Source organism: Larus michahellis, chromosome 9, assembly GCF_964199755.1.
Source record: "Larus michahellis chromosome 9, bLarMic1.1, whole genome shotgun sequence".
Classification (NCBI taxonomy): Eukaryota; Metazoa; Chordata; class Aves; order Charadriiformes; family Laridae; genus Larus; species Larus michahellis.
The window spans coordinates 45,684,778-45,695,817 of record NC_133904.1 but is presented as its reverse complement, the minus strand read 5'-3'; the positions used below and the strand labels follow the sequence as shown (position 1 = coordinate 45,695,817).

General features: G+C 51.0%; 1 protein-coding gene across 5 annotated transcripts in view; it reads right to left on the bottom strand.

Moving 5' to 3' along the window:
- Positions 1-4,139: 4,139 nt before the first annotated feature.
- The window catches only part of FRMPD3 (FERM and PDZ domain containing 3), a 65,528-nt gene continuing 58,627 nt past the window's right edge, over positions 4,140-11,040 (bottom strand). For all 5 annotated transcript variants that reach the window (XM_074600480.1, XM_074600479.1, XM_074600481.1 and 2 more), the window contains one exon: positions 4,140-10,416. In XM_074600480.1, coding sequence (XP_074456581.1) covers positions 7,550-10,416 — 2,867 coding nt within the window. In that variant the 3' untranslated portion in view covers positions 4,140-7,549. The remainder of the gene's footprint in view (positions 10,417-11,040) is intronic.

Here is an 11,040-nt window from a genome sequence, read left to right as displayed (position 1 = left end):
GCTGCCGTTTTAAGAATTTGAAAGACGGATAACTTCTTTCCAGTCCCCAAAATAGTTGTTTCTGGGTTTGAACCATTTGCTTCAGTCTTGGTTTAAATTCCATCTTCCCCCCCGCCCCCCGCTCTAGAATGGAAAATGAGTGTCTTCTGTGCCCCAACGTCCCCGTCCCCTCCCAGTTTATTCGTGAACCAGGCACTGGGAACCCGAGCCTGAAGGCACCAGAAGGTATATTAAAACATGCGGATTTTGCCTCTCACTGACGGATTCTGAGTTTCCCCTACACGGGACTTTTGAAGTAGCACGTCTAGGGATCACGGAGATGGGATCTGCAGGAGCCTTGCACAGCGTTAAATGGCCTTGAGCGCCATCGAATAAAAGTCCCCTTTGGCGTTTCAGCTACCCCAAGGTCTTTGTAGGTTAGCCAGCACTTTGTTTATGAGGACAAAAGTCCACCTACCTTAACGATTTATCACCATTGCTAGCAAAGCTCTTAGGATAATCTCAGAGATTTGGTTGAGGAGAAGCTCTTAATGCGCCAAAGTCTTAGTTAAACAAAGCCAAAAGGCTCGCTCATGAGGTTCCTCGGCCATAGCTTGTCTGGAGCAGCTTGTATTGCCGTTAACTGAAGAGGAAGGGACAAGGAGAAGCAGCTTTGGAGAGGGATGTTTATCTGGTTGTTGGCCTAAATGGGATGAAGGGGCAGACTGTGTGGTTGAAAACCATCGGCCCCGTGAGCCGGGTCGTCTGTCAAAGGGTGCGCGGGAAAATGATCACAGCCCAAGGGAAGTTTGGATGCGAAAGCGCATTGGAGCATCTCAACTCTCGTGTGGACACCTGTATTCAGAATTAAAGCACCTCATTCCAGTCGCCTTGCTTCACTCTGAAAGCAAAATATAATAAATTGAGCTAACTACTTCTAATCTAAAGAATTTTATTTAATTTTCCCGTGGTTTACAATGTGGACAAGCCTGAGTTGGTTTTGGTAGCCAGCTCATAGCCTGAGCTGCTCTGTTCCCTCATGTTTTGGAAATGGTGGAGTAAATTACTGTCCAACTAAGGGGAACCTGACAGCACACGAATGGCAAAACCCCCTTTATATTTACCTGATTCTGTGGAGATGCATTTAATGAGAAATACCTTTGTGTTTCATGGCCTGAGAATATATTTTCCAGGAAGTTTTAAGCAGCGCATTAACGCCAGCAAATTTTCATGGTGATGTCAATCAAGACAAGTAGCCCTTGTCCCTCTCTTGGAACATTCCTGCATACAATTGCCACTCAATTACCACCAGCCACTTAATCAAGGCAAGGTTTTCACGCAGAAAGCCTGTGGCTGAGGGTTGTTTTTTCTGTCTGGTGCCTTGTGACTGCGCCGCCTCCAGCCGGGTCTGTTAATGAATGGCACTTGGTAGGAATAACCCAAGGCTCTGCCCTTTGCCTTGGTGCCTGCAAGAAAAGTAGAAGCCGGAAAAAAAGTGGAGGCCAAAGAAAAGTAATGGCAGAGTATGGACTGTTTTCATAAATCCCAAATAAGGTTGGGCGATGTAAATAAGCTGAGATACCTGGCAGACTTCTCCCGTGTCCAATTAAAGCCATGGGTGTCCCAGCCAGCTCCACCGTGTCTGCCTACGCGAGGAATTTGTTAGGATGTTTTCCACAGGAATCCAGACGCTGTGCTTTAAATGAGGATAAAATTTAGATGTTACTCACTTCTATTTGCCTGTCAGCTCCCCTGGGCGTGATGAAAGCAGCAGTAGGTCCCAGCTATTCAGCTCACCCCACTGTTGTATCTGGGGCTGCTGCGATTCCTCTGTAGTGTTGCCAGGACCTTGGAGAGGATGGAAATCCCGACCGGAGAATGCGGCCACTACGCCGCGGGGGGATTAAGAGTTCAAAGTGCTTTAAACCATGGTGCCCAGTTGTTGTCTCCAGCTGACAATGACCAGCAAAGTCCACAGAGACACAAGCAATTTTATCCAAACCTATCCTGGGACGACTGCTTGAGGTCTGCTAATTTTTGATCTGCTGATTTTCCACCTCTTGCTTTTGACACTTTAACCCCCGAAAGCCAGGTCTTCTGTTTTGTATTAGAGGGACCAGCGATGGCCCAATTTGTGTTCCTTTTCTACCCATTGTCACCGACAGAGCCCTGGTGAGGACTCCTTGCGAGTGGACATAATTTAGAGGAGATTAAGGGAGTGCAATGACATCAGATGGTCACAAATGCATGTTGTGGCTGAGCAACGCTCATGGGAGCTGAGAAACCTGTGCCAGCTGTAACGCTACAGCAAAAAAACTCAGGGCAAAGGCAGTATGAGGGCAGTTATGGGTGGCACTGCTCAGAGAAGGTGCAAAGGGGCAGGCGAACACAACCTGCCACGCTCAGGCAGAGTGCTCTGGTGGGAGAGGAGGGAGAAAAATTGATTTAATCTTTATGCACACGCAAATGTAAAACAATACCGTCCTTTTCCGAGAAGTGGATACTTTGCTTTAACTTGCTAGGGGACAGTGGCTTCCATCTGAAGAGACGCCGATGCTAAACGAGAACAAGGCAGTCTGCAGGTAGATAAACAAGGTGGACAGTGAAGTGGGAACTAGATTTGGGGAAAAAAAAATATTTACTTCTAATTCTCTGTGCTGTGTAACTCAGATGCAGTTTTTTGAAAAATCCATGATTCAAAAACCTTAACTAAGGACATTTTACCTGGATTGTTTCCTTTAAAGGGTATTTACAAGTGCCCAACAGAGTGAGGCCGCAGGAACAGCACCTAAAAGATGAGTACAACAAAAATAAAGGCAGGGCTTCATCATCCCTTTCAGGTACATACCACTACAGTTCCTCCCTTCACACAGGGACATCTGACTGATCCTGGAGCACCTATTGCCACTGCTGTACAAATAATAACAGTGTTCTGTGAAGAAGTAATTCCTTTCTGACGGGGTGCCGATTGCCCACTAGATGGTACTAAGCATCGACTCTGCAATTGCTGGTTAAACTGCCTGCTGTCCATAATATTTTCAGGCTCTGGGGGTTGTTAGAAAAACCTCTTGGCTTTTCCATTTTTTTGGTTTTTTTTTGATCCATACCCAACTTTATAAATAGGTGGGTTTTATCCCGTTTGGTGTCATCGTTAGTTAGTTCAGCACGGGGAATGGTGTGATGCAGATTAAAATAACGAGCCCGGAGGCACGGAAAACGTGTGTGAGTCTCAACTGCTGCTGCCTTTGCTTTAGACAACACATTCAACCCCCGTACAGAGAATGACCCAGTTCCCAAGTTTCTTAATGTTGGATCTTTATCAGACTTGGCTTTTATACTTCCTGGAGGCATTGGGGGACATAGAAGGCACACATCAATGCCTTCCTCCCTGAGAGCAGTTCATTGTGCCAGGCAAAACATGTGCCCAGAAGGAAGGGGGTATTGGAAACGTGATCTGTAGCTAGGAAACTCTTTGTCTTGCTCAGATTTCTCCCCAGGCTTTTGCTGGGCTTTCCCCTGCAGACAGACCGTCACAGTCCCGCAGGGCAGCAGAACCATCAGGGGGATCACGCACCATCACCTCTTCCCAGGCAGAAGAGCAAATGCTGGGCAGAGGCTGCGACTTGGCTGCAAACGCGCACTGGAGCTGGTCAGTGGCTCAACTTGGCCCAACCGAAAGGCATCAGGCAGGATTTTGCTAACAGAGGGGGGGTTAAAGCATGTCCCATCTGTCCCCTGCTGTAGGGGAGGAGGGTGTCCTGAGGGCACCAGGAGGACCACGCTTCCCCCAGCACAGCTGCAGTGCCCAGCGCCGGTGGTGAAGGGGCGAGTGCTGCTGGAAGCCTTCCCCTCCCGCAGGGGAATTAAGCAATAAACGCCCATTAACACCACAAAACCCTGCCAAGTCAAACAGTTCTTTTCAAACCTGCATTTCTGCTGCTTCCTGGCTTTCTTCATAGCCTGGTACTTCACTTCTGTAGAGTCCAGCAGTGCTGTGGAGTCCTTAAGCCCTGCCCTTCCAGTACGGAGATGCGTAGATACGTGCATTTCTATAGCAACAAAAATAGGGGGTTTTGCTTACGAACAGGGTTTTGTACAGCTAAGCATAGCCCCATTTCCACATAGTTCTTAAAAAAAGACACAACTGCTAGTTTGGTTATTAAGATTAATATATTTAATCTTTCTTGTTTGTAAAACAAGACATAAATTTGTGTATATATATAATTTATATATTTTTTTTATTTATATATACTATATACAGACAATAAAAAAATTTTCCTCTGTATTAGACTGAGAGATTTATGTAGGAATGATATAGACATAACGGGGAGCTCGAAGAAACTCAGAGTTTTGTAATAGATAATTCACGGGGAAAAGAAAAACACAGCTCCCTGTTGGCCTTCAGCTTTACAACAGGCTTTGCCCACCACGGACTGAAATCCGAATTGGCTTTTCCACTGTATATTTGCTACATGGTTCTTGAAAGCAGGAGGCTGTCCCCACAGCAAGATCCTCTCTGCCTTGATGACAGCAATGGCCAAAGTCCCGGACAGCCATGGGCCAGGGGAGGTTATTGCACTCGGTAGAGGATGCGCGTGTTAAAAGCACATTGTGCATTTCCATAACTCCTATGGAAGAACGAGCGATTTCGAATGTGCGTCTTTGTAAAAAAAAATAATAGAGATGGGAAGCGATTGATCGTAAGGAGATCCCTGATCACCCCCAGGCGCTGGGGCGAGCTGGCTGGGTTTGACAACCGGTCTCACTCCTGGCGCTGTGAGGCTGATGCCACCATCTCACTTTCCAGCCGGAGGTGGGTGCCGTGGGGAGAGGCGCAGGGACCCCGGCAGGACCCGCTCTCCCCGTGCACGCGTGAAGCGCAGTGGGCGGCGGGGTAAGGGCAATGCAATGCGCAACCTTGCATTTTTCTCCTCGCTCTGTTTTGGAGGGTGGGTGACTGCAGTGGAGCACCAATTAAGGCAGTCTGATTGATTAGGTCTAGAAGCTAGACTGAGAGGAGGAGAGGAACCTTGGGGTGCGAAGGGAAGCAATTAGGAATCATTTTACCATTCCTGGAAGTGAAAAAAAATCAATCCGAAAACCCCAACTGCAAATAAATAACCACCACAGAGTACTAAATAATGCTTCTTATGGCAGTCAGTCCGGTGGAGACAGGGAAAGGACCCCAACACCCTGGCAAGGAGGGCAGCTCCTTTGGCCGATGGCAGTAGCGCTGCCTGGCTCGGGGACAAGCCGTGGCTCACAAAGCCGATCTGGGGTTCCTCTCTAATGGGCATGGTGAAAGAAAACAGGAGAGGGTTTGGGGTGAGCCTTGGAAGCCCAGACCTGACCTCTGGAGAATGGTGTGAAAGAGGTCTCCTCTCAGCTGCTAGCCCAGCTTCTGGCTTGCAATGGTCAAAGATCAATCTGGGCTCCTTGCAGGCTCTCTAGTGTGGACACAGCCATCCAGCAGAGGAAGGAAAACATAGAATCATAGAATCAAAGAATCATTCAGGTTGGAAAAGACCATTAAGATCATCAAGTTCAACTGTTAACCTAGCATTGCCAAGTCCACCACTAAATCATGGCCCTCAACACCACATCTACATATCTTTTAAATACCTCCAGGGATGGTGACTCAGGTACTTCCCTCGGCAGCCTGTTCCAATGCTTGACAACTCTTTCTGTGAAAATTTTTTTCCTAATATCCAATCTAAACCTCCCCTGGCACAACTTGAGGCCACTTACTGTTGTCCTATCACTTGTTACCTGGGAGAAGAGACTGACCTCCACCTCTCTACAACCTCCTTTCAGGTAGTTGTAGAAAGTGAGAAGGTCTTCCCTCAGCCTCTTTTTCTCCAGGCTGAACAACCCAAACTCTCTCAGCTGCTCCTCACAGGACTTGTGCTCCAGACCCCTCACCAGCTTCATTGCTCTTTGGACACACTCCAGCACCTCTTTTTTGTGGTAAGGGTCCCAAAACTGGACACAGCACTCGAGGTATGGCCTCACCAGTGCCGTGTACAGTGGGACGACCACTTCCCTAGTCCTGCTGGCCACACTATTTCTGATACAAGCCAGGATGCTGTTGGCCTTCTTGGCCGTCTGGGCACACTGCTGGCTCATATTCAGCCGGCTGTTGAACAAAACCCCCAGGTCCTTTTCCCCTGGGCAGCTCTCCAGCTGCTCTTCTCTAAGCTTGTAGCGCTGCATGGGGTTGTTGTGACCCAAGTGCTGGACCCCACACTTGGCCTTGTTGAACCCCATACCATTGGCCTTGGCTCATCAATCCAGCCTGTCCAGGTCCCTCTGTAGACCCTTCCTACCCTCCAGCAGACCAACACTCCTGCCCAACTTGGTGTCATCTGCAAACTTGCTGAGGGTGCGCACCATCCCCTCATCCAAGTTGTTGATAAAGATAATAAACAGAACTGGGCCCAGTAGTGAGCCCTGGGGAACACCACTTGTGACCGGCTGCCAATTGGATTTAACTCCCTTCACCACCACACTTTGAGCTTGGCCCTCCAGCCAGTTTTTTACCCAGCGAAGAATACACCCATCCAAGCCATGAACAGTTTCTCCAAGAGAATGCTGTGGGAAACAGTGTCAAAAGCTTTACTAAGGTCTAGGTAAACAACATCCCCAGCCTTTCCCTCATCCACCAAGCACGTCACCTTGGGGGTGTCACACAAGGGGATCAGGTTAGTCAAGCAGGACCTGCCTTTCATGAACCCATGCTGACTGGGCCTGATCGCCTGGTTGTTCTGTATGTGCCGTGTGATGGCACTCAAGATGACCTGCTCCATAACCTTCCCGGGCACTGAGGCCAGACTGACAGGCCTGTTGTTCCCTGGATCCTCCCTACTGGCACGCATTAAGCCCTCACCCTTTGCACAGGCAGTACCTGTGCTCAGGACTCGGCCATCGGTGCCTTAGCGGTGAGAGTAGAGCCTGCTAGGGTGACCTAGCTCTGCCCCAGGACTGTGGCATCCTGCCCATGCTAGGACTACTTCCCAAGCCCCAGCATAGCAGCAGGGACGTTAACCCCCGAGATCCCTTCTGCTGCTAATTACGTTGCATTTGTGGGCCAGGAAGACCCTGGAGGCAGAAGAGCTGTTTACGTGGCAAGACAGTGGTTTGGCTCCAAACTGCCCGAGTGAAGCCAGGAGATCTCAGCTCAGTTTCTGCTAAGTCACCGGCCCACCACACACCGTGACAAAGGTCTTCGGACAAGTGAGGCCCAGAACCACATGAAACCAAACTAGCATGGAGACGGGGTGACTGTGCCCCCCAGGTACCATCACCAACAAGCCAGCATGGGAGAGCAAGCAGAGCAGCTGCTTGAGACCCCTGATGAACTGGTTGCACAGCTTGCGACAGGGCATGAATTTACCCTTCAAAACCACCACCAACACAACCATCCATTCTGCAGAGATAAAAGAGCATCTCCACTACTGCAGGCCCCAGTAGATGTGGGCCTGTAGACATGCATCCTCACCAGACCTACGCGATTTGAGAACCACTAGCCCATGGCCCGGCACACACTGGCTTGTTGGTTTTTGTAGCTGGCTTACTTATTGATCAACGTCTTTAGGGAGCGTGTGAGCGTGCCCATGACAGTGGCAACCGTGGCTGACTGGCGGGCAAGCTGCTCCACCGTCTGCTGGTGGCTCAGCGTTCTGGCCGTGGACTCCTCCGCAGCCTTCAGGAGGAAGGTGTAGTTTCTCACCACTTCCTCCACCTTCGTCAGCAGCTCTTGGCGCTGAGACTCCGAGCGCACGACATACACCAGCCTCACAAACGTCTCGATGAGGCTGCTTAGCACCTGGAAGCTGCTTGTGATGGCGGAGAGCATGTGGGTAGGACTCTTGTCGACAGCTGCCACACGGCGGCAGGAGGCCCGAAACTCCTTGAACTTGAGGGCGAGCTCTTGCTTGTACTCAGCCAGCTGGGAGATGTAGGGTTTGCAGTCCCGGACATCAGGGCTCACCACACACTGCCTCAGGATAGTCAGGAGCTCGTTGGTGTCCAGCTGCACTTGCAGAAACCCGTTGGGAAAGCTGTAGGCATGGCCTCGAAGGGTGTTGATCTTTGCCAAGCTCCCCTCAAAACTAGAGGTCCTTAAATCTATTTCCTGGGTCTGACTGTCATTGGGACTGCTGCAGGCTGTTGCATCTAGGACCTGAAGAGTCCTGCTCATGACTGGGACCATCTGATTGTCCAGCTTCATTCCCGGGAGTAGCTGCATGGGGATGGAATAGGACAGCTCATCCTTCTCGCTCCCATCATCTGCAACATCGCATTTCCTGTAGTAGAAGCAGTACCGGATGGAGCAGCACTTCTCATCCTCCATGTCTTCATCCCGCAGCTCAGCAGGACTTGGATACATCTCCTCCTGGACAGAGAACACCGCTGAACCCTTCTGGTTCTTTTTATCCTGAGCTATCTGGACGTAGGACGGGTCAGCCACTCCAGAGGCTTCCAGGATTTTGCTCTTCAGAACAGGACAAAGGATGCTGGGCTCAGGCTCTTTCTGGGGGCCCTTCTGCTTGGTCGTATAGATGTTCTGGTAGATGTCAGAGGACAGGGATGTCCTATCAGTCTTATCTATTTCACTGACACTGTAGCGACGCAAGAGCTTCCTGTAGTGTGGAGCCCCCATGCACTCCCCCCGGGAAGCGCATGTTGTCAAACAGGAGACGCCGTTCTCTGGATCTGACCGATAGTCTCTGGACTCTAAACTTGTGGATCGTATCCGCTTGCCTTTGGAAGGGCTGCTCACGCTTGTCAACCTAACAGCTTCCGCCTGCTTCTGGTCATCGCTAACTTTATCCCTCCCTCGTCTCTCCAGTTCTGGCATCACCAACTGGTTAGGGGGTGGCCTCACCCCCCTGCAAATCCGCTTGCAGTCGCAGCTGCGCCTCTGCTCCCTGGACATCCCTGGGACTTTTTGCACAGGACTGCTCCTTAGCTGGCAGCTGCAGCGCCCAGGGGCAGGCGGGTGCAGATACTCCTGTGGTGGGAGGTCACCTTTGCTCTTTGGCTTGAGCAGCTCTTCAAGGAATTCCAGCTCATACTGCTTCACCTTCTGCAGCTGGGCCTGCCGCTCGTCCGTCTCCTTCTTCAGCCGGGTCGGAAATGTTGCAGAGAACAGGTTCCTCAACCTGAAGGGAGCTTTTGGAGCTTTGGGTTTAGCTGGGACATCTGCATCTTGCTGGGTCACCTCCAGGACTTTTTCTGCTTTTTTGGAAGGCACAGTGCTGATCTGCAGGCTCTCGGATCTGGGCACCAGCTGGATCGGCCCTTTGGGTTCCTCAGTGGTGCTCCTGAAAGTGCTCCCAGGTGACGCAGAGTGCAGATTGCTACTCTCAGCTTTTAAGCTTTTGGTTGAACTATCCTGTTGCATTTTCTGTCCTTGGTTTGAAGGAGCTGTGTGTTTCTGAAAGACGAGGCTCATGGCTTCCCCACCTGCCTTCTGACCTGGCTCTCCACTTGCGGCTTTTCCTGGAGCATCTCTACTCACTTTTTGCTGGTAGCTTTTAGAGGCAAAAGTCTTACCGGGCATCATTTCCTCCCCCGAGGAGGTGCGGTGGAAAGCTTCAGCCTTACTGCCATGAGCTTCTTTAGGACTTGGAGAAACTTCACAGTGCTGCTGCGGAGAGAGTTGCTGCTGCTGCTGCTGACAGTTGCATAATGTCTCTGCAGTTTGTGGACCTCCTTTAGGTTTCAAAGGCTTGCTGCTGGCTGCTGCACAGCTGCTGGTACCGTTCGTGTTCTTGTCTTCTTTTGAGACTGCTGCCACTTGGGGAGCTGAGCCTTTTGTGTTTGCCACTTGCTGCGGAGCAGCTGAAATGACGGCTGGAGTTACACCACTTTTTTGATCCAGGAGGAGCTTGGAGCTCGGCGGGACCTCTTTGGGCATCTTCTCTTGGAGGTCCTGTGCCTGCTCCCTGCTCGGGGCTGCTGTGGCATGCGGAGATACCTCAAAGGCAGCTTTTGCGTGGCCTGTACCTTTGCATTCAGAGCCTGGCGCGGGAGCCCCCCTGTTCTGGTCATTAATCTGGGGGGCCAGCACCGGCTGGACAGCCAAGGTGTAGCTCCGCTCAGCATGTTGCTGCTCCTGTTTGCTCTTGCAGTTGGTAAGGTTGGGGCTTTGGTGAGAGAAAGCCGGCTTCAATGAAGGGCTCGTCTCCTGGCGGCTGAGGGGGTAAGGTGAGGTGAGAACGGCCTGGGCAGCACAGCTCTGGATTCGGAAAGGCAAGTCCTTTCTGGCCAGGAGGCTTTCTTTGTTGATGTGTTGAGCGAGGAAGTAGGCTGCGTTCTGATGCTGCTTCATAGCAGAGACCATCTCTGAGACATCAGTTAGCTCTGAAGAGTTGGTTTCATGGCCGGAATCCAAGGATGACTCAGGAGTGATGGCAGCCAGGACAATAAGACCTGAGGAGGGACACAAAGAAAACCCCACGCCAACACTCACACCACACTGCTACGTAGAGGAGAGGGGAACTCCATGCGGCAGGAGGGTCGCAGGAATGCAGGAGACAGCATCCCGTCGGAGAAACTTTAGTGACTTCCCACAACTAAGAGTTAATGCTTTTAAGAGAGATCACTTGTCAGCACTGAGCTGGCTTGCTAGCTCAATTCAGCAAGAGCTCTTGGCCCAGGAAAAGGTCCTGGGAAGCTTTCCAGGGTCAGCGATAGCAGAGCTACAGGGACTTGTCTGGAGCAAGATGGAAAATCGGGCAACAGCTACTCTGCCATAGCGAGTAGGGCAGACAAGGTGGGGTGAGGGACAAAGGACTGTGCTGCCAGCAGGGTGGTCCCAGAGACACCCATCCGGCAACAGGTTTGCCCTGTGAAGGGCTCACATGCTGCAAAACCTGGGTGGGAATGTGCGAAGACCAAGTGTCGAAGGTACCAGCTGAATGGGGTCCCTCACAGCAGGGAGGAACTCACGATCACAGTTTGCTAGTGCCTCACCCCAGCATCGTGACACATGGACCACGGCAGATACGGGATAACCAAGAGACTCCTTCAGCCACTGTCAGGGAGAGAAATCCC